Source organism: Schistocerca nitens, chromosome 10 (assembly GCF_023898315.1).
Source record: "Schistocerca nitens isolate TAMUIC-IGC-003100 chromosome 10, iqSchNite1.1, whole genome shotgun sequence".
Classification (NCBI taxonomy): domain Eukaryota; kingdom Metazoa; phylum Arthropoda; class Insecta; order Orthoptera; family Acrididae; genus Schistocerca; species Schistocerca nitens.
This window is the reverse complement of record NC_064623.1, coordinates 66,223,953-66,247,634: the sequence shown is the minus strand read 5'-3', so window position 1 is coordinate 66,247,634 and position 23,682 is coordinate 66,223,953. Positions and strand designations below refer to the sequence as shown.

General features: G+C 38.1%; 2 protein-coding genes, 1 long non-coding RNA gene and 1 pseudogene across 5 annotated transcripts in view; 3 read left to right on the top strand and 1 right to left on the bottom strand.

The window, feature by feature from the left end:
* LOC126210266 (cell surface glycoprotein 1-like) overlaps nt 1–11,458 on the top strand; it is a 33,234-nt gene extending 21,776 nt beyond the window's left edge. Inside the window, exons 6-7 of one of the 2 annotated variants that reach the window (XM_049939461.1) lie at nt 2,876–3,076; nt 11,036–11,458. In XM_049939461.1, the coding sequence (XP_049795418.1) occupies nt 2,876–3,076; nt 11,036–11,133 (299 nt within the window). In that variant the 3' untranslated portion in view covers nt 11,134–11,458. The remainder of the gene's footprint in view (nt 1–2,875; nt 3,077–11,035) is intronic. The other variant, XM_049939462.1, reaches the window with a different exon arrangement.
* A 57-nt stretch (nt 11,459–11,515) lies between these two features.
* On the bottom strand, nt 11,516–19,899 carry LOC126210272 (uncharacterized). Of its 2 annotated transcripts, none has more exons than XR_007540634.1 (3): nt 19,497–19,899; nt 18,627–18,761; nt 11,516–11,815 (listed from the first exon to the last, which is right to left on the bottom strand). It is a non-coding gene; the product is annotated as an uncharacterized LOC126210272 (long non-coding RNA). The 2 variants fall into 2 exon arrangements; XR_007540635.1 differs by having other exon boundaries at nt 19,621–19,899.
* The window catches only part of LOC126210271 (glycine N-methyltransferase-like), a 266,966-nt pseudogene continuing 262,247 nt past the window's right edge, over nt 18,964–23,682 (top strand).
* The window catches only part of LOC126210270 (glycine N-methyltransferase), an 81,548-nt gene continuing 78,349 nt past the window's right edge, over nt 20,484–23,682 (top strand). Inside the window, exon 1 of the mRNA XM_049939466.1 lies at nt 20,484–20,622. The gene's annotated coding sequence lies outside the window, so the exon portion shown is untranslated. The remainder of the gene's footprint in view (nt 20,623–23,682) is intronic.

Sequence of the window (23,682 nt, the reverse complement as noted above, 5' to 3'; positions counted from 1 at the left end):
ATTGTAGTACAACTACAGTTTTCCCCTCTGCATTTGGAGAATTTTGTATAACAACGGGTAATGCAGTGTCCATTCTGCCACAGGTGTAGTGTGTAACTGTTATTTCGGAATGCCAGTTGGTAGAGGTTTTGCAGCCACAGTAGTCAGAGGTGGGACGTATGAGTGATTTGTGAGCAGTCACCTTTGTAAACTAACTGCATTTTCCCAATAACCTGCCAATGAACTGAAGGCTGCCTGCTGCTTTGTGTACAATTGAGCCAAAATGCTCACTCCATTTAACGTCCTCATAAAATGTACCACACGGTATTTGTATGAATTCCCCAATTACAATTGTGACTCATTGATACTGTAGTCATAGGATTCTTCTTCCTCTTCTTTTAGAGCACAATTTCACATTTCTGACCATTTACAGCAAGTTGCTATCTTTGATCTACTTTGAAATCTTATCAAAATCTGATTACGTATTTGTACAACGTTTTTAAACGGCACTGTACTTTAGGAAACTGCATCACATGTGAAAAGTCTGAGGTTTCTATTAATATTTTCTCTACGGTCATTAATATACATTGAATGACAAAAGTCGTGGGATAGCGATACGGACATATAGAGATGGGCGATATGAACACATACAGACAGCAGTAGTATCACATACACAAGGTGTAAAAGGGTAGTGCAATGGTGGAGCTGTCATTTTTACTCAGGGGATTCATGTGAAAATAGTCCCAATGTGATTGTGAGTGCACGATGGAATCAATAGACTCTGAACCTATGATAGTTGGAGCTAGATGCATGGGGCATTCCATTTCGGAAATTGTTAGGGAATTGAGTATTAAGAGATCTACAGTGTCAACAGTGCACCAAGAATACCAAATTTCAGGCATTACCTTTCTTTCACCATGGACAATGCAGTAGTCGACGGCCTTCACTTAATGACCAAGAGGAGTGGCGTTTGCATAGAGTTGTCAGTGCTATACTGACAGGCAAACAACACTGCATGAAATAATCACAGAAATGAATGTGGACTGTACTATAACCGCATCTGTTAAGATAGAGCAGTGAAATTCTGTATTAATTGGTTATGGCAGTAGATGATCGATGTGAGTGCCTTTGTTATTAGAACATCACCTGCAGTGCCTCTCCTGAGCCCGTGACCACCTCAGTTGGACCCTAGACAACTGGGAACCGGGGCCTGGCCAGATGAGTCCTGATTTCTGTTGGTATGAGCTGATGGTAAGGTTAGTGTGTGGTGCAGACCCCATGAAGCCATGGACCAAGTTGTCAACAAAGGCTGCATTTATAGCGAATGGACTGGGTTCTCTGGTCCAACCGAACTGACCGTGGACTGGAGGAATTGGTTATGTTCAGCTACTTGGAGGGCAATTGCAGTCATACACGGACATCATGTTTCCAAACAACAATGGAATTTTTAATGGATGACAATGTGCCATGTCTCAGGGTCCGAGTCATTCATGATTGGTTTGAAGAACATTCTGGATAATTCAAGCGAATGATTTGGCCATCCAGACTGCCCGACTTGAATCCCATCAAAAATGTATGAGACATAAGTGAGAGGTCAGTTCATGCACAAAATCCTGCACTGGTAACACTCAAACAATTATGGATGGCTATAAAGGAAGCATGGTTCAATATTTCTACAGGAGTCTTCCAACGAGTTGTTAAATCTGTGCCACATTGAGTTGCTGCACTGCATTGGGCAAAAGAAGGTCCAACATGATGTTAGGAAGTATTGGGAGATTATCTCGGTGTAAAATAGGAACAGCAAGGATCACAACACACTTACCTGGGGCTCATCTGAAATTACCTCTAGTTATGTTGATGAGTCTCCATCTGGGATAATGTTCTGCAGTCTCCCTCTCAAGAAATTATTAATCCTGGTGGTGTGAGAATTGAGCTCAGGCAATAGTACAGGATTCTCTGTTCGAAAATAACTTTTGGAGACAGATTCTAACATTTCGTCTTTTTTGTTTGCTGCGTGCAATTTGAGTTCTTATGTCATGCTTGCATGGCTGGACATCAATTTGGTGCCACTGGTACCCATTACGACAACCAAACTTTCTTCGATTTTTGTGATAGAACTTTGCATAATATTGTCATTACTCACCAAAGGCTCATCTCGTAGCTATCTCGACAGCTGATTGCGGTCAAGTTGATGGTGACTACACCGGGTTAGCTCTGGTTTGTTGTATCTCTGTACCCCAACTGTATTCCTGAAATGAAGCCTCTGTCAGTCTGCTTCCTTTTTCCTGTTTAGTTTGTCACAATTAAGGATCTCAGGTATGTCATAATCCTGAATTCATGAGTATGTGTCACAACTACCTGAGCCTGCTTTCCCACATTTCCCAGTAGGAGGCTGCAGATTACTGTTGCTGTTTCAAAGTGCCCGCAACTGCTTTTGTCAACCCCACTCCCAGACCTTTATTTTTATTTCTTACATTTGGAGAAAACACCCAGAAAAACATGTGTGTACAACCTCAGTCACATCTTTATTTAGTTTTAGTAGAAAAGTTGGTCGGCTTTTTGACTGTGTTCCATTTTCCATAAATTTGCATCACGGTGGATGTGTGGTGGCAAATGGAACTGATCAGTGAAAAGCTTTACACTAAAACAATGAGTAAATGTCACAAATCTTTTATTAATATCCGTTAGTGGCTGTAAGGGTGATACTGGTTACCTGGATGAATAAATTAAAAATTTGTTAGAGATTCTACAGATTCTCTTGAGAATTGATTATTTCCTTTCAAAGGCAACAGTTTAAACAGAGAAAAGTATCAATACTGATTTTGTTGTGTTGCAGTTATTTGTGTGTTCCTCATCATTAAATTCGCACTGACATTTTGAAATTCTTGTACCTCAGCAGAACCGCCCCAGATAAAGACAGCAGCAAGTACAAAAGTAGAGCCCATACTGAAAGAGCGGAACACGGCGGGCCGTGTGGACGACAGTGGACTGAATTTCCTGATGTCACTGAGAGGCCAGAAGGTGGGAGGGGTCAGCGAAGTGGAAGCTGCAAAGTTGGCTGCGGGTGCCACAGTATCAAGATCTGCGATAGAAGAAGGTGAGTGTATCAGCTGTAGATTACGTCTGATTGTCCAGTCATTCCAAAGTACCAGTTAGGTGTATAGTTTTTAATGTGTAGTTTGGGCCTCAGATCACACCAAATGGTGCCGTTACCAGTTTTGACCGATTACCATATGTAATATACCATGACTCGTGAGAGGACTTTATGGAGTGGTCCTGTTAAGATTTTCTCAGCACTTGTAGCATCATGATGAGTGCTAAAGCTCTCAAAAGCTCATTTCTCAAGAATATCTCTTCAAAAGATAAGTACAAAATGTTTCTAACGTTTCATCAAAATGGCCAGTAGATCAGTGTGTAATGTAAAAGTCGGCTCAGTTCACACAAGTTGCACCTTTTTTATTGTAGTTAAAATTCTGTACTTATTATCAGAAACAAACATTAAATAACAAATTCTGAAACACAATTTTTAATAAAAAAATAACAAAACCTAAATTAAAAGTTGCTACAAAAATGGAAAATCTAGGATGGCATAATTACAATGTTATGAAAAGGATAGTGTGGTACTTAGCACAGGGCGGAGATACTGAGTCGCAGATAGGCCAAACAAAATCACTGTCAAATAAGTTTTAGGCCAGAAAGGCCTTCATCAGAATTAGACAACATGTGTGTGTGTGTGTGTGTGTGTGTGTGTGTGTGTGTGTGTCAAATGCTTGTCCCACATTATGCAAAACACAGCTTGATATATGGCTGCCAGGACATCTCTTACAATATCTTACAGTAACTATTGTTAACTATTATTTGCCTCACTGAATAATTACTCTTTTATATTTACAAATGTACAATAACACTCTATTATTGCCTCTTTTCTGATTACTAATGTGGTTGTAGTAAAAAATAATGTCAAATGTTCAGCCTATGGCATTAGAAACAATGCTGAGAAACCAGGGTTAAAAACTTCAGAAATGGGCTAATTTTGGCAACTGTTTGCTGTGCAGCTTCTGAAAAATCCTGCCCTACCTTATCTGTTCAGAGCATATTGTCGAAGAGATTTCAGTCGCTGTGTGTTTTTTGTAGCAGAATCTACCATTTTAGTGATACTGCCTCCACAAATATTAATCATTGGGCCATGGACATTTACAGAAATGTAGCAAAGAGGCAGAAAAATTGCCGTTTTTGATAAAACTGATTTGGTGAGTTTGAAAATGTCATGCCTCAAGCACTAATTTTGACAGGAAGTAGACAAAACTAATTTGTCTCTAACTATTGATAATCGTCCACTTAGTGCTTTTAAGATACATTACTTTGGCATGTAAAGTGTGCATATTTCAGCAGTGTATGTAGTTTTTTGATATTCAACAATCTCAAATTATGTCATCACAGATTTATATCCAGGGCAATAAATGACGTATGAAAAATAGATACAAAATATTCACAAAAAGTTTATTGTATTCCAGAGGTGTTCAGATGACACTGAAATGATAAAATCTGAGCTACAGAAATTCAGACTCGTTGAGCTAATCCTGCTGGATATCAACTAAAGTAACCAACAAAAAGTGATACATTAATGTTTTATGGACAGGATGTATATGCCCTGGGACAAGCAGGAAAATCCGAAATTTTTTCATCTGCGAAAAACCCAGGGATTTCTTAGACTTGCAGGAATTTTTCATTGTTTTAGTTTTCAGTTAAAGTTTTGCAATAACTGATACTCTAACAAAGAATTTTACTCTGGCCTGCTACTGCAGAAGAGTATTGCAGCAGTAAAACATAAATGAGAGAATAATACCGAAATAAAACTTTAGTTGCAAAGGAAATGCATGATTTATAACTAAACACACTGTACACAAAAGCTTCTGCAAAATGTGTCTGACTGTGCAATACTTCATGACAACAAACTGCTTTCAATGTGTCTTTCTTGTGGGCCTCACACATGACATCACAACTGTTTACATTTGTAACAGGCTGCAGGAAAATACCGCAAATGTTGCTTTGAAAAGTGTTACTTTCAAAGTAAATTTCCTTTTATGCGAGATGGATTATGTTATGTGTAAGAAAGCGTGATGAATTTTTGTAAATCATGGAGCATTAGACTCTCATTCAAAAGTTAACTCTGAGGACCAACCACTTAAAAAGAATTATGGGCCCAGAAGACCAACCATTCATGCCGTTATTTAATACTTTACTGGCATATTTGTGTTTGATACATCTTAAAGTATAACATGCTAAAAAAAAGACCAAGTTTCAAGGTTAATTTTTCATATTTATTTTAATTCTTTCACAGACTACAAATTATGTAAACACAACGGCAAAAAGTATCCTTAAAATGTGTGAAGTTCTCAACGGAACATAACTATACTCAGCCAGTTCTCATGAAATGTTTGGTGCACAGTTGTGAAATTTTTAATCTTGCTTATCAGAAATAATCATCTGCTGCAATTTAAGCTGTGCTCTTAGGCCCTGCCTAACCACACTCTCAAAAAATTGACAACCAATATTAGATGTGAAAGCTTATCTTTCCTCGTGGCTGTACTGTATCTATATTAATTTCAGCCATCAATTTTTCATGTTTGTGTGTTTATGCTGCTTGACACTGATGTTGCTGTGGCTGACTACATCACGTGTCCTATGCTCTGAATATCTGCTGTCATTGGCTGTGAGATCAGTGATCATAAGGCCGTTGCAGCATCCCTGAATATGGAAGTTAATAGGAATATAAAAAAAGGGAGGAAGGTTTATCTGTTTATCAAGAGTAATAGAAGGCACATTTCAGACTACCTAACAGATCAAAACGAAAATTTCTGTTCCGACACTGACAATGTTGAGTGTTTATGGAAAAAGTTCAAGGCAATCGTAAAATGCATTTTAAACAGGTACGTGCCGAGTAAAACTGTGAGGGACGGGAAAAACCCACCGTGGTACAACAACAAAGTTAGGAAACTAATGCGAAAGCAAAGAGAGCTTCACTCCAAGTTTAAACGCAGCCAAAACCTCTCAGACAAACAGAAGCTAAACGATGTCAAAGTTAGCGTAAGGAGGGCTATGCGTGAAGCGTTCAGTGAATTCGAAAGTAAAATTCTATGTACCGACTTGACAGAAAATCCTAGGAAGTTCTGGTCTTACGATAAATCAGTAAGTGGCTCGAAACAGCATATCGAGACACTCCGGGATGATGATGGCATTGAAACAGAGGATGACACGCGTAAAGCTGAAATACTAAACACCTTTTTCCAAAGCTGTTTCACAGAGGAAGACCGCACTGCAGTTCCTTCTCTAAATCCTCGCACAAATGAAAAAGTGGCTGACATCTAAATAAGTGTCCAAGGAATAGAAAAGCAACTGGAATCACTCAACAGAGGAAAGTCCACTGGACCTGACAGGATACCAATTCGATTCTACACAGAGAATGTGAAAGAACTTGCCCCCCTTCTAACAGCCGTGTATCGCAAGTCTCTGGAGGAACGGAGGGTTCCAAATGATTGAAAAAGAGCACAGGTAGTCCCAGTCTTCAAGAAGGGTCGTCGAGCAGATGCGCAAAACTATAGACCTATATCTCTGACGTCGATCTGTTGTAGAATTTTAGAACATTTTTTTTGCTCAAGTATCATGTCGTTTTTGGAAACCCAGAATCTACTATGTAGGAATCAACATGGATTCTGGAAACAGCGATTGTGTGAGACCCAACTCGCTTTATTTGTTCAAGAGACCCAGAAAATATTAGATACAGGCTCCCAGGTAGATGCTATTTTTCTTGACTTCCAGAAGGCGTTCGATACAGTTCCGCACTGTCGCCTGATAAACAAAGTAAGAGCCTACGGAATATCAGACCAGCTGTGTGGCTGGATTGAAGTGTTTTTAGCAAACAGAACACAGCATGTTGTTATCAATGGAGAGACGTCTACAGACGTTAAAGTAACCTCTGGCGTGCCACAGGGGAGTGTTATGGGACCATTGCTTTTCACAATATGTATAAATGACCTAGTAGATAGTGTCGGAAGTTCCATGCAGCTTTTCGTGGATGATGCTGTAGTATACAGAGATGTTGCAGCATTAGAAAATTGCAGCGAAATGCAGGAAGATCTGCAGCGGATAGGCACTTGGTGCAGGGAGTGGCAACTGTCCCTTAACATAGACAAATGTAATGTATTGCGAATACTTAGAAAGAAGGATCCTTTATTGTATGATTATGTGATAGCAGAACAAACACTGGTAGCAGTTACTTCCGTAAAATATCTGGGAGTATGCGTGCGGAACTATTTGAATTGGAATGATCATATAAAATTAATTGTTGGTAAGGCGGGTACCAGGTTGAGATTCATTGGGGGAGTGCTTAGAAAATGTAGTCCATCAACAAAGGAGGTGGCTTACAAAACACTCGTTCGACCTATACTTATTGCTCATCAGTGTGGGATCCGTACCAGATTGGGTTGACGGAGGAGATAGAGAAGATCCAAAGAAGAGCGGCGCGTTTCGTCACAGGGTTATTTGGTAACCGTGATAGCGTTACGGAGATGTTTAATAAACTCAAGTGGCAGACTCTGCAAGAGAGGCGCTCTGCATCGCGGTGCAGCTTGCTCGCCAGATTTCGAGAGGGTGCGTTTCTGGATGAGGTATCGAATATATTGCTTCCCCCTACTTATACCTCCCGAGGAGATCACGAATGTAAAATTAGAGAGATTAGAGCACGCATGGAGGCTTTCAGACAGTCGTTCCTCCCGCGAACCATACGCGACTGGAACAGGAAAGGGAGGTAATGACAGTGGCACGTAAAGTGCCCTCCGCCACACACCGTTGGGTGGCTTGTGGAGTATAAATGTAGATGTAGATGTAGACACAAGCTATGATGGGCTGACAGAAGCACATTGCATTTCAGGGCTTCTGAAAATACCATGCTTTATTTGGTGGAATTCCTGTTGCTATATTTGGTGGAATTCATGTTTATACTTTCATAATGTGAAAATATGTGGTGTAAATGTTGCCACACACCAAAGATCTTTCCAAAACATGTTCTTTGCTGGGTTTTGTTTTGTAAAGAGCTGGGAAGTTCTCTGCCAGTGGGTAAAATCTTCACCATTCAAAGGATTGATAAGTCTTACAGCTTTGAAGAAAAGTATATTGTCATTTAACACAGGAAATAAAATTTACTTGCACCAGGAGTACGAAGTGCTATCCAAAATTTTGGGGACTGGTGCTGCCATCTGTTGAAAACCTTACCTTTGGACTAATGGTCACCATCACTCTCTAAGTAGTTCCCATCCGCACGCACACACCGGTCCCAGCGCTTCTGCCAGCGGTCAAACGTTTTCTGGAAGTCTTGTTCTTTGAGGGTGTTCATCACCAGCAGCGATGCTTCTTGAATCCTCTCTAGAGTGTCGAACTGATGGCCTTTCAACTTGAGTTTCAGTTTTTGGAATAGCATGAAGTCGCAACGTGCCAAATCTGGCGAGTGTGGTGGATGGGGTACAACTGCTATGTTGTTTTATGCCAAAAAGGTCCTGGTGAGCAAGGACGTGTGACAGGGTGCATTGTCGTGTAAAGTTCGGACCGCCGTCTCCACACGTTTTCACGGAGTTGTCGCAAAACGTCATAGTAATACGCGGAATTCACTGTTTGGTTGGGTGGGACGAATTCTTTGTGCAAAATTCCCTTGGAAAAAAAAAAAAAAAGATCATGCTCTTCACCTGTCTTGCTTTTATGAGTCTTGGAGAGCCTGGGTTCTTCCACTGGGATGATTGTTGCTTTGTCTCTGGGTCATAACCATAAATCCAGCCGGTGATAACCCGTAACAAGAAAGAAGAAGGTTGGATCATCAGAATTTGATACATATGCGCTGTTCTGTTCACGGATATGTCGTAAAATCGCCACACACCAAACACAGAGTATTACGGAAATCACTGTGGACATGCAACACGTCCTCTTACCTGAATGATACTCTGCACACTGACTCATTAGTATGCAGCTCTTGCCACCTAGTGGTGCAAAGATCTACTACTCCTACTTTCCAGATGGCAGCACCAGTCCCAAAAATTTTGGATTCCACCTCGTATAGTGTATTTTCACCCAGAAAAAAAAAATGTATTTTTAAGTGGCAAATCCAGGATTTTTTTTATTTTACATGTACACCCTGATGAAGTGAAGAAACAGAGAATAAACTTTAAAAAAACACTTATTCAACTTCGATAAAATACATATGTAGCAGTTTATTTGCTTACAAAACTTAACATCTGAAAAAATAAAGGATTTAATGCATCACTTCCTTACTTTCTATTTTTAATATTGACTGGAGTAACTAAAGTTGAATGAAATTTGTTTTGAAAGTTACATTTTTTTTGTATAGGTTGGAACAAGTACAACACAGGAACAGGACTCGGCTGGATGAATGGAAAAAATCTGCCAAAACAACTGTCAAGTTGACTGGCAGAACTGACTTGAAACAGGCTAGGACTGAACAGAATCAGTCTTCTTCAGTGTGCTCCATTATTATGCATTCAGGCCAACTAGACTGGAGAATTTGTAGCTCTGTGATTGCATTTGGCACTGTGTTGCATTCCACAGAGTTTAAAATGATCCCAACCACTGGAGAGAGATTGCCTGTAAAGCTACATAATTTCCCCTGAACAGCCTGACAACCAGAAAAATCAGAGATATATGGAGATTGGTAAAGTAACAGTATTTCTCATAGACATCAGTAGTGTCAAACCTGCGGTTCAGTAAAGTTGCTGATAATCATTGCTAGAAATGTGTGAGAATTCCATAATGAATAAAAGACCTATATCTATATTGCAGGAGGAGGAAAATACCCTCTCTTTTCAGTTCCCCCTCCCCGCATATGCCTATGCATTTTCCTTATTGAATTCTAAATATTCTTGATAAAACAATTGACATCTGAAACAAAGTTATAGTGGAGACCAGACAGTGACAAAGCATCGAGTTACCCCTGTAAGACACATTGCCAATTTCCAGTTGAAAGGACAGAAAACTGAGAATTGTGTCCAGTTAGAATGTTATGTAACAGTTCCAGTCCTTACCCTATCTGTGAAGTCCCGTACAACAAATGGCGACGTTACGATACTGTATCATTTTTGGCAGTGTAATTTGCTAACTATCACTAGATTCCATAAATGTTATTTACAGAGAAAGCTGTATATGGTAACAAGAGTGGAGACATGGCACAGCTATTGTGGCTCTACATTCTGTGACCGTCCTGAGACCTTTGACTGTAAAATTAAACTTTGTAAATTAAAATGTTGAGGCATTATTGGCAGCCCACTTTCATTGCTGGGATCTTACTAGTGTCGGAAAACATCAAATTGAAGTCTCTTTCACCAGAACTAATGACTTGTGCCCTTTTGTCAAAAAGTGTGTGGACAGCGATTTTCATCATATCGAGAAGTTGTCAAATCCCTCCCAGACAGACAGTGTTTCTGAGGCAGTGACAGCAGAATGGAGTTGGTGTTCACAGGATTGGTTCAAATGCATGAAGATGTGTAGAAATATTAGAGGCATACAGTTAAAAAACAATAAAATGATTTGCCCTGCAAAAGTCTTTTGCTCTTCTTATAAATAGTTAATAAGCAGTCCTCGTTAATCGAGGGGCCCAAATTTGACCCACAAATCAAACTGTGGAGAGGTTCACAATTTAATCGAGGGTACTGGCACAAGATCCAGTTACGAGGAACTTTTCGCCACGTCTCATTGTATTGCAGGATCTTTCTTCTGCAACCTAGAGTCTAGTGCCTAACAGCTTATAAGAGGGCTAAATTGTGGAGGCAGGTAGCAAGCTCATTTAAATTCTTGCTGCCAGTGAGTAAGGTGAGGCAGGCAGAGATGAAATATGCTCGCAATCTAACAGATAATGGTATAGAAAAGTTCTTTGTAAACTGCCATTTGTACACATGATATGCGAGCTCACAAAACTTGTCAAATCTCTTGCCCACACTGCTATTGCATTTTCAACTGCAGGTCACAGTGTGACATTCAAATATTTTCTAATTTTCAGATGAAAAAGAGTCACAAAAGCCAAAGCCTCCACCAGTGATAGCTGCAGAAAAGAAAGAGGACCTCGAAGATTGGCTCGACTCGATGCTGGACGACTGACGTGGGCAGATACTCGGCACACCTGCCCATAACACAGTAATAATGAACTCTACATGCATTGCTTTCTTTGCTTTATTTACAGCCTTAAGTTTCAGCTCCTTTTCATATAATAACTATGCTGTAAAAAAATATGTTTTATTTTGAGCCATTTAATTTTGTCGAGCTTAAGTCTCTAAGTCTTCTGCTCATGAAGATCTATGTATATACATTTACAGCTAATATGTTATGATATACTTTACTGTAACACCACTACCTTATGTGTAATTTATGGAAGAGTGTATCTGTGCTTATTTATTTGTGTTAGCACTTTCTGTACTTAATTCAGTGCTGAAAATAAAATGTGCAATATCAGATTTGAGCAAGATATAAAAGCTTTGTGTAACATAACACTTTGTCTACTGTTATTATTATTATTATTATTATTATTATTATTATTAATCATTTTTGTGTGTCACCCATTTTATAATATAAATTGTAATTTATGTAACTAAAATATAAATGAAGAATGAAGTAAAATTGACACAGAGCTATACAGATTGCACTCAACACTGTGCGCTCACACACGTGCAGCTACACTCGAAGTTCCCGCTGTACTTCACCCCTGTAGGTCATCCCCTACTTTGCAGTGTTGCTCGTCTCCCACAGCTGGGATGAGGGGTTGGTCTTCTGAGAGATTATGCATCTGAAACATGGGTAATGAAGAAAAGAGATGTAAGTAGATTACAAGAATGTGAAATGAAGTTCCTTAGAAGTAACATAGGAACAAAAAGGAGAGACAGGATGAGGAATAAAAGGGTAAGGGAAATAGTGAAAGAGGAACCCGTGCAGAACAGGATAGAAACATCAGGGCTAAGATGGTACAGTCACTTAAAGAGAATGTAAAAGAAGAAGATTCCCAAGAAGATATATAAAATGGAGTTGCAAAGGAAACGACTGAGAGAAAGACCAAGAGATAGATTGCTCAAAGGTGTGGAGGAGTGTGATGAAGAAAGAGGTGAAAAATGGACCAGAGTAAACACAGGAAGATGATACAGAACTAGATGACGAGGTCTGTTCCAAACAGACCCAGCCTGGTGAGGAAACTGTTCATGATGATGAGTTCACTTTCTGAGAGTCGTCTTTTGTCCACTCCTCACTAAATTGACACATCTGATTTTCGTTCTCTAACAAGATGAACATCAACAAAAGCAAAACGAGGATAATGGAATGTAGTCAAATTAAATTGGGTGATGCTGAGGGGATTAGATTGGGAAATGAGACACTTAAAGTAGTAAAGGAGTTTTGCTATTTAGGGAGTAAAATAACTGATGATGGTCGAAGTAGAGAGGATATAAAATGTAGACTGGCAATGGCAAGGAATTCTTTTCTGAAGAAGAGAAATTTGTTAACATCAAGCATAGATTTAAGTGTCAGGAAGTCGTTTCTGAAAGTATTTGTATGGAGTGTAGCCATGTATGGAAGTGAAACATGGACGATAACCAGTTTGGACAAGAAGAGAATAGAAGCTTTCGAAATGTGGTGCTACAGAAGAATGCTGAAGATAAGGTGGTAGATCACGTAACTAATGAGGAGGTATTGAATAGGATTGGGGAGAAGAGAAGTTTGTGGCACAACTTGACTAGAAGAAGGGATCGGTTGGTAGGACATGTTTTGAGGCATCAAGGGATCACAAATTTAGCATTGGAGGGCAGCGTGGAGGGTAAAAATCGTAGAGGGAGACCAAGAGATCAATACACTAAGCAGATTCAGGAGGATGTAGGTTGCAGTAGGTACTGGGAGATGAAGAAGCTTGCACAGGATAGAGTAGCATGGAGAGCTGCATCAAACCAGTCTCAGGACTGAAGACAACAACAACAACAACAACAACAACAATGCCCTACTGTTAACAGATAAAATAAATGTGGTTAGCTGTAAGATTTTCTCCAAAATATCCTCTCAAATCATTCCATTGTCCCGCATTTGTTGCCTTTAAGTGTCCAACCAAACTTTGAAGTTAATAAAGCTACTTCAATACCCAAAATTTTGAAATTGTCTTCAGGGATCTCGTGTTCCTATCTTTCCTTCTCTTGCTCTCCCTCCTTGACTTAACATTCAGTAATATTTGTCACCTTATGTAACATTTTTTGTTGGTGTTTCTATGTCACATACTGTAATATAGGTTGTCAATACTTCTGTTCATACTACAATATTAAGATATGAGAGGGGCTTCATTGGAAATAGAAATAAAACACACACACAACACATCACATGTCAATGCTATTTCGTGAGCTCCACTACTAGAGTACTCCACAAGAGCTCGCCATTCCCCCAATTGCGCTTCCATTTTGTGTGTAATGATTTTTACATTCTTAGTTGTATCTTGTTCTAATTATCCTGTGGTTCTATTAATTTTGTTTCTACTATTTGCTGTTTTGTATTAAAAGAGCCAACACCATGTTACAAGTGAAGGCCGAATTGCACGCGTTTTAGCTCACGCAGGCTGGCGTGAAGAGGGAAGAACTATACTGACGTGAGGTCTGGAACATGACCAGGAATGAGAATTCAGAAAGCGGACGTAATTAGTTTGATACTTAACTTTAATCTATTAATGATGCACGTCGCTCTTGACGGTACATGATTCACAAGATTATCTGTTCAGAATACATTCATTGTAACTGAATTTCGTGCCTTGCTAGGTCGTAGGAAATGACGTAGCTGAAGGCCATGCTAAACTGTCGTCTCGGCAAATGAGAGTGTATGTAGACAGTGAACCATCACTAGCAAAGTCAGCTGTACAATTGGGGCGAGTGCTAGGGAGTCTCTCTAGACTAGACCTGCCGTGTGGCGGCGCTCGGTCTGCAATCACTGATAATGGCAACACGCGGGTCCGACGTATACTAACGGACCGGGGCCGATTTAAAGGCTACCACCTAGCAAGTGTGGTGTCTGGTGGTGTCCATTAGAAAATTCTGTTTTGAACTAATGGTATGTGACTGTTCAACATTATCTATTTTTTCTTTAAAGTCTAAACAATCATCTAAATATTTTACATATTTTATGCTAGTTCCATTCTCGTTTCTTGGTTGTTCATCCACCCATTTGAGAACCCAAATCAAACAGTTAATGTTAGTTTTCCTTCCATTTGAGAAAAACTGTTATCTGTTTGAGAAATTTTTGGTTCATTTCTGTTAAGTTGTCTACTCCTTCATTTCTGCTGATAGGTATGTCAGTGCCTCTAGTTTTGTAGGTAATTTTGACAACATGTCCGTATTTGTTTCCAACATCTCATTCCCCTCTGTGCAAATCATGAGCTTCAATCTCCTCACAAAAAATAATTTAAAAAGTAGCAGAAGCGATACTGACAGTAATTAGGTAGGTACTAATAGTAATTGATATATCTTTCTTTGATCTGTGTTTAAGACTCACAGAAATTCAAATGATGAGTTCACTGTTCATATTGAATACTGATTACCATCTTAACTGTATAATTTATAACAATGAAAATAATCAATTTTTGACAATATAAAGTAATTGAATACATAAAAAATCTACTTTCCAAGCAGTGGCAGGAGAACACACATATATAAAAAGGTTTTAGGTATGCAAGCTTCAGAACAAGGGGCTCTTGCTTCCAGCAGAAGGGTTGAAGGGGAAGGAAGAGGGTTGAAGGAAAAGAATGAGAAGTTCAGGAAATGGGGCAGAGTTTGAAAAATTCACCCAGATTCCTGGGTCAGGGGAGACTTACTAGATGGGATGAGAAGGAAAGACTTAATTGTTGGGGACTTTACGAGACGAGTGCAGTCCACAACAGTCTGTCTTTCCTTCTCATTCCATCTGGTAAATATCCCCTGGCCTGGGGTTCTGGGTGACTTTTCCGAAATCTTCCCTTTTTCCTAAGTCTCTCCAATCCTTTTCCTTCACTCCTTTTCCTTCCTCTTCAACTCTTCTGCTGGAAGAAGGAGCCACTGGCTCTGAAAACTTGCATAATTATCATAAATGATGATATTCTGGCTTAAAGTATTGTACTGTCATGTATTGAAAAACTTATTTTCGTGGTGTAATATCGTAGCATTAGTAATTGATGTACAAACAGAAAAATGTGTATGTGGCAAAGTTTCACCCTCGTAGTAGAAAACTTTTAAAATGTAAAAAATCTTGAAATAAATTCTATGTAAATAAAAAGTTCAAACACGGCCAAAAACCAGGTGGTATTGTAGACTTTTGTTGGGGGTGGACTCCACAGGGCGTGGTTTATTGCGAAGTGTAGAGGCTGCATCTGCAGCTTGTCCTCAGGGATTGTGTGATGCATTTGTCCTAAGAGTTGGGATGGTGCATTCGCTCAGTCTTTTATGAAAGCCTATTGCACCGGATATGTGGCACTGCTAGCTGCTAATAAACATGTAGGACACTCGCTGCACACACTATCACCGATTTATCGAACTATTCTTTCCAGAACCGAGCTACAAGCGTGTCATGCAAACAGTGCTAGCAAAGTCTGCAAACATATTATTAATTATTTCAAAATTATTCAAAGTGGTAAAGCAATGGGAGTAAATCTTTAAGCATGAAATAATGATCTGGGAGTATCGGTCAGTGTTGGTTCATCATCAGTAAAAACTTCATATACACACAATTCATACCATTCAATAAGAGTACGTCAGTATCTGTTAATTCACTTTTAGAAAGGAAACTCTTAGTCCACCCTTTAGTTTTATCATAAGATCAAAGTGATCAGCAAGTCTTCAATTCTTTGTGTTACGCTTTTGCCGAACCTTGATCACCATGCTGCAGCAATTGCTCGCATAGCAATTTAGTCTGAATTCATTGCATTCTTGCTGATTCAATCATCTTTGATACAGTCCACATGAAACTGGTAAAATATTGTCAAATTGCGAGGAGCGGAGTCATAAATAAAGTTCTTTTCAATAAGTGGTTTCTTCTTTCCGAATTTTTGAAACTGTGTAATATTTGTCCTGATCGAACTTCACTTTCCTTCTGTTATGTTCCTTTGCTTACAGCAGATTCTCTTCTCAACATGGTCTCCATGTGAACATTTGTGACACCATTAATGGATATATCAGTCTTCTTTAAATCTCAATCAATTAATAATCTTGCAATGATATTCTCTTCCAAATAATTGTCAGTAGTTGTGAATAACTATGATGGTGGATCAGAAAGTAATGCTTAAACTGTCACAAAAAGTTTAATAATGAACAGTCAGGGTGTCCCAGGAGCAATGGTCAATATTTGGGAATATGACAGGAATGATCGTTCAAAGCAAAAAAGTCTAATAAACGTGGGCTCTTAAGTTCACATCTTAAAAGCTCTGAGCGCTTGTTCATCCTTGCTACTGTGAAACGTATCTCTTCTACTGAACAACTGCTCATAGCTTTTAAGATAAATCCAGAATTTAATTCAGTCAAATTCAGTATCCTTACATTTATCTCAACTATTAAAGTATTTGGCTGTTCCCACAAATATTGCTCTCCTTTTGAGTGTTTTCCTATACTATGTAAAAGCGAGTAATGTTTACTTTTATACAAGACTGTTATACACACTTGTACAATCAGCACTGAGATGTGCAAGTAGGAAATGTTGTGTTACTTATGCTGCATTTGAACTGTCATGTAGAGGAATGTACTGACCTTTTGAAGGTGGAACTGCGGAAGCATAACATGTGTCCTTTCTACACTTGTGTGAATACTAATATTGGCACAAAAAAGATGGTGGTCATGAGTCGCAAGTAGCTTAACCCATACTAATCTTTATTACATGTGACAGTGCATAATTTGAAAACTAATTAACACCTTCCAGGTGCCCCCTACAACCAATAAAGGTGCCACAATAGCTAGAATGCTGACTCATATTGAGGAGAATTGCCTTCAAATACTTGACAATCATCTGTATTTAAGTTTTTCACACATTTTCTAAATGGCCATAAGCATCCAAGATGGTCCCTTTGCATGTGTCGTAGCAAATTGCCTTTCCCTCAGAATATCCTTAGTTCCCTCTGAGTCTTTTCTCATGCCTTCGTGTTTCCTCTCTTAGCTGTTTCTTTGATTTCACCGTTTCCTTATCTTCTGTCAATGAGTTTTACAATGGGAATGCCTGTAACCTGTCCTCCTGAGTGTGTGGTTTTTGCAGCCCTCACTGCTAAGCTATGATGTGTCATTTCTTACCAACTTTCGCTCAGAAAATTGTATGGTCTCTGATAAATTTCAGTCACACTTGCATTCACTCAACTTTTTTCACTTTTGTTACTTGCTTCAATCAGTCTCGCTCTCTCTCTCTTTCTTTCTTTCTTTCTTTCTTTCTTTCTTTCTTTCTTTCTTTCTCTCCAGTCAAGATTTGAATGTCTCTCTTTCTATTTATAATCTCTACCTTTCTTTTCTATAACTGCTGTCTCTGAAACTATGGAACACTGGACATTCCCTCACCCAGCTTGGAATCGACACATCAGCCTTTGTCACTATATAGATGTGGGAAAAGCGTTTACAGTAGTTAAGTCACTTTCTTAATTCTTCAACAAGGAAGTAGTAACTTCAATATTAAGTTACCTTTGGTTTTGTCCACTACAGTCAGTTTCATCATTACCCCATTTGAAGATGAGACTGTAAATGCGTAATCAAGTTAAAAAAAATAGATTTGGTTATGTATTTCAGGGTTAGTTGAGTTGCCAATTAAATTTTGAACACATTTCATTACTGGCCTCTTCTTTATCAGGTGCTTCGAGCAGTGGTCTCATATGTAGGGACAGGATAATTTCGCACAAAAAAATAATGCAATTTTTGTGATTTTTTAGTGATGTAAGGCTAACATGTTTTATGAAATGTGAAAGTGAGGATTTTTCCCATTCTCGTGGAAAAATGTTGTAAGTCTGAGGGCAGCGGTTTACTAATATTGGTAACTAATAGTTAGTGAATGCTGAAACTGGATGTTGACTTTTCCTCAACTCTGATAATTGTATACAAACTTAAAATAACAGTTGTTTCCCAAGTAGCTCTAAGTGTCATGTCGAACAAACTACATTCAGTAACAGTTGTAATCACTAATATGACTTTTCCTGACACTGTGTCTCAAAAAATGGTACATTTTTCAGAGATCTTTAATGTGGTGCATTAGTTAAAATATATATTTTCATGATATTCAAGTACAAATCTGAAAAACACTAAATACCACCCTTTTGTTTTGCTAACACACAAAACTGACACAACATCTGGTACCTAAATGGCCTAAGCAACAGATTGTGGTATCACCATAAACTTCATTCACAAAATAGTAAAATCAACATTCAAATGAGTGTTGTATGACATTACATGTTCTGTGCGCAAACCGAGTGGCATGATGTTGATTTATGTCTTTATGAAGCCAAAGTGCTATATTTGGTGATTTGTATGTATACAAGCATGCTACAAAACCATGCAGATTAATTAATGCACCACATTAAAGAAGTATTGAGACTTACAAAAAAAAAAAAAAAAAAAATAAAAAATAAAAAATATTAGGCCACCTACGGGCAGACGAGGGACTCTCCTTTTCATCCAATTCAGTCTCAGTCAGTTTCACAGGCAATGTTGATTTTGGTCATAGCGCCCATTTGCTTATTCCTTTGCAGCACTATTTCCTTGTGTTAAAGTTTGTCAGTAAGGCTGAAATTTTGTAAAAAACATTATAGAAGATAACAACAGAAAGGCTATCTCAGAGAGAAAGAAATTAAAATAGTGGACAGGATAACTTGAGTAAAACAAAATAAAAACAGGTTAAAAAAACAAACTCAGGGTCGAATATCAACAGTTAAGGAAAACATAGATTGCTGCTTACTATAAAGATGACACATTACGTTGCAGACAGGCACAATTAAAAGACACGTATACATAAAGGGTGTTTGTATCTGTTTCTTTTTCTGACTAAGGCTGTGGTGGCCGAAAGCTAAGTATTAGTGTCTTCTAATCATGCCTGTCTGCAACTTGGTATGTCGTCTTTACGGTAAGTAGCAATCTATCCTTTCCTTATAGGTTAAATAAAGACAGATGACGAATTACATTTATGCAGAATTCTTTGTGTGTTATCGCGACTGTACTTCAACATGCATACAATATTTCAATAATAGGGCTTTCTGCTGAAATATAACACTACGAGCATGCTACAACCCTGCCAAAAAATTTACAACAACATTAATAAAGGTTAAAATGTATCTGTTACGACATGTAGTAAAATGTCTGAATGACAAGAATAGGGAGGGACAGTAGAGTTTAGGAGTTAAATAAACAAAAATTATGTGCGTGTAGTTGCTTAATTTAGTGCAATTGCAACAACAAATCTGGCAAGAGTACTTCATGTGAAAAGCTTTTTTTGTGGACTCATTTGCCACTGTAGCTTGTTACCTTTAGTCGTCGTCTGTAATATTATGCTTTACTCTTATCAAATTAAAAGAGCAGTACTTTTCAGGTTTAAAACATATTTAGCTGATGGCTGGGTGGGGAACTTGATGGTAAAGTTTCGAGATACCTTGTAGAACACAACCGTACTTTAATTTTGTTGGGAATGAGTCCAATTCCATTTATTATACTACAGAATGTGTGTGCCCTTTCCATGTGTGTTTTACACACTGAAACAAAATTTCAGTCTCATAAATTTTTGTGCCTTCTCTGTACTGAAACAGTAAATGAAATATTAATTTGATTGTTTACTGGCTTGGAATATGTAGAGAGCTCTGGGTAAGATGTGTGTATGAAATTGATAAAGTCTAAAAGTAGTGCCAAATGTCACTGATTACTAATCAGTGTACAGTGTCAAAGTGGAAGGTCAGTCTGGCCCTGGGAGCAGTTATCCAAGATGTCTCCATGTTGAAATGAGCCCTACAGAGATCACTGCATAACCAGTCATTATTGCTCTTCCCTTGTTTCAAACTACTTATCCTTTTTCGCATAAATAAATACAAAATGTATGGCAAAGGTAAGCAGATGTAAATATTAGACTTTCCTTGTCACGTCTGAAATTTGAGATGAACGAATTAATAAATAAAAACTGCACAAGTTATTAAAACCATAATAATGAAATACTTTTAATAAGTAAAGCTTCTCAACTAGTATAAAAGAGATTTACTAATTATGTTGTGCAATCTTAAGAAAGCATCAGGACTCTCAGAGCAACAATATGTGCAGGTAATGCTGACTGTGTGTGTGTGTGTGTGTGTGTGTGTGTGTGTGTGTGTGTGTGTGTGTGTGTGTGTGTGTGTCACTGTATTGACATTCGCAGCACTGTGTGACCTTGGCAGCCGAGTCTGCTTATCAGGCAGCTGGCAGTGATGCAATCAGCAGCTGTCTACGTATTAGCTGTATGCTGTTGAGCAAGTGATGCCTGTAGGGGAGGGGAGCCTTCCCTCAGCTAGCCAATCGTGTGCCGCTCTTGTACTGTTTCCTGAACTGAGTTATTTAAGACTGATAGCTAGGGAAAGCCCTGTAGTATCTGGCCAACAATACTGTAAGGCAAACAAGAAGCACACTACAAGTAAGTGCTCTAGGCTTTAGTGTTAAATGGGTTCTGCGGTCAGTTTATTTGAATTTTAGTCCTTTTGAAGTTCTACTAATGTAGGTCTATATTGAAAAATTTCTAAGAAGTAAGCTGTGCGTTTTATGCAGCAGTATTTAGATATACCAAACAACTTTATTTCCTTTATTTATTTTTATTTTATGTTAGGAACTACCTCATTATTTATTGCAACAAATATCATAATTTGTGACAAAAATTTATTATAATTATCAGAGTGGAGCACAAGTGGCACATGAGGGAAGTGTTCTGGGCAAATGTAGAAGGTTCCTTCTGTACAAGTATCACTTTATAACAACACTCAGACCTGAAATGCAGAAAAAATGTTTGTAAGAAACACTTTAAGATGTTCATACTCAGCAACAGAGAAAAATAATAAATTACATGGTACCCAAAATAATGTTCACTGCAGTACATGCTGTGTTCTGAAAATCTAGTGCATCAAGGTAGGAACTATTCTGTATGGTTAAATAGCGAGCATCAGTGTGATACTGAAATGAGAAATCAAGCATAGTTTCTGATTTATCTACAGTATAAAGTTTTTCTCATATTTTCACCATCAGTATGGTACAGGCCTGATTTTTGAATAAAAACAATGAAAAATTCAAACATTTTGTACTTTTTATAAACTTGTACAATATTAACATTTGGTTTTTAATTTATAACTGTTGTTTCATTGACACACAAAGGTTGGAGTGAATGTAGCTGCTTATACAACTCTTTGGCAATGTCAAAAAAAAAAAAAAAAAAATATATATATATATATATATATATATATATATATATATATATATATATATATATTTGACAGACAGCACAAATGAACTGAAAAGCACATAATGGTTGTTTATATATGACAACTCCTACACCACCTTATGGTTATTGTATAACAGTGGTATCTACAAATGAAAAGCATACAGTGAAGTGTGAATTCAAATGTGATGTGTTTAATTTTCACTCAAATTATACTTCACAATGCTTATCATTTACGGGACCTGAAAGTAACTGTCGCCTTCTTATAAAGCTGATATTTTAAGCATGACAAATAGCTCTAACCTCCAATAATCCAAATGTGTATTTTTAATTATTTATACAAACAGCACCAAAATTGCATAATCTAGTCTGACCACTTTCCTGTACCATTTTGTGCAGAGACTATCTCTGTTACGTAGCCAATTCATTTGTTGACACAAACTTGAGTTGTAATCACAGCAATGCTTGACATGGAAAATAGATTTTGCTCTGTACCAACTTGGTGCACTTACTACAGCACATCTATGTGAGAATGTTGTTATTTACAGTCTGATAACATATGTTTGGCTTCAAAGAATGACTTATAAATATTGCTAACAAAAAGTTCTCTTTGTATTCAAACTCAAGAGTAAAAAAATATATAATTGGTAAACATTGATAGTTTGTTCACTTTTGCGTTTTCATAGGCCTACATTTTGCTCAGACTGTCATCAGTGCAGCAAGGTTAAAGTTGCTGTTTCTGCTCAAAAGCAAAAGTGAAAAGTAATTCAGTTTTTCTGGAACCAATTCATGCTCATTTTTAGATTGCCATCCATTTCCCCACCAGAAGCACTTTTCAAAATTCCATGTTGTTGGCAGCAGACAGTAGTGTGTAAGTATTTGCTTGTGCTTACAGCTACAGAGGTTTCATTTCATGGATTTTTTCTCAGATTAGTAGTTTCCAAATTTGTTCTTGAGAACTGTTGAAAGTACTGTAATTACTTTGATCATTTTGTTCAATCTCTACAGAAATGTGTTCATAAAAGCTGGTAATGCACAAAATAAATCAGATTCATTTTTTTAAAAAGTAACTAAAATTTACCTTGAGTCGTTCCAACCGCAGTCAGCTGACTCCAGTCTGCATCCTTTTTCCCCAGAAGTTGTTTATAGAAAGTGCTCAGCTCACTTGCACGTTCTTGTGGCCTGTCCATCCTTTTTGTATAGCTCAGTCTCACTTCACAGTCAATCTGAACCAGAGAAATAGTAATGCACTTTGTCAGGACAAACACAAATGCAGTAAAGGTATGAAATACTTAGAAAATACAGCAAAATAAGTGGACACCAGAATTGACAGAATTGATATTGTCAGAAAAGTTTCTACTTCAGGTTGGGGTACTGTATTCAGACAGGTGTCGATTTACTGAACATTGCCAAAACAGAGCCCCAAACCACTCTCTCTTCCTTCCTCATACAGTGCTTATTGAGTCCAAGAAGAGGCCATTCCGACATGCTGGTTTGCAGATCCTGGTGGTTAATGTCAACACAGAATAAATGAGGGTGCAGAATGTCTGCCCATCATTTGTGTCTAATATTTCCACATGGATACTTCATCCTCCTGTTGCACAATAGTTTACTGTTTGTCTGGTGTCAAGAACCTGTCACAGTTTTCTGAGACCACAGTCAGCTTTTCAGTCACAGAGTGATTGTAGTGGTCTCTAAAGAACACGATCTGACTAAACTGTAAGTGTACTGTGCAAGAAAAGTGGGGAAAAAATGTGAAAGGTAATGTAAAAAGAAATCCCTAATTCATGAAATAGTATTTTCTCAAACACTATGGGGTGCAGCAGAGATAACATGCAATCACAGATTTACAAATTCGACAGTCTACCAGTTGCGCGGGTGGAGTGGGAGGGGGAATTTTCTTGGCTGACTCCACTGCTGTTAGGAGTAGATAGTACCGGACAGTTTGTAATTGTTTTGAGTGGTCTCCCACATACATCTAGTCAAACACTGGCCTGGATTACACTTTACCAAAATAACTTAAAAAAAATAGCTTCCATAATACATTTTGTTAACCTTTAATTATGCCAGTCATGTTAGAAAGCATGAAAATAATTGAATAAAATCCATTAAAATGATCAGATGTGAAGCTTTGTAAGGGAACAGTGTTATAGGTTGCATATGTTGAATCAGCAGTTTTAAATTTTATTGTGCTTCTTCACTTTGAGGATTTCTCCTGGTTATTTTTGTTAACAATCAACAGGAACTACTCAAGTTTTTGTATCAAAA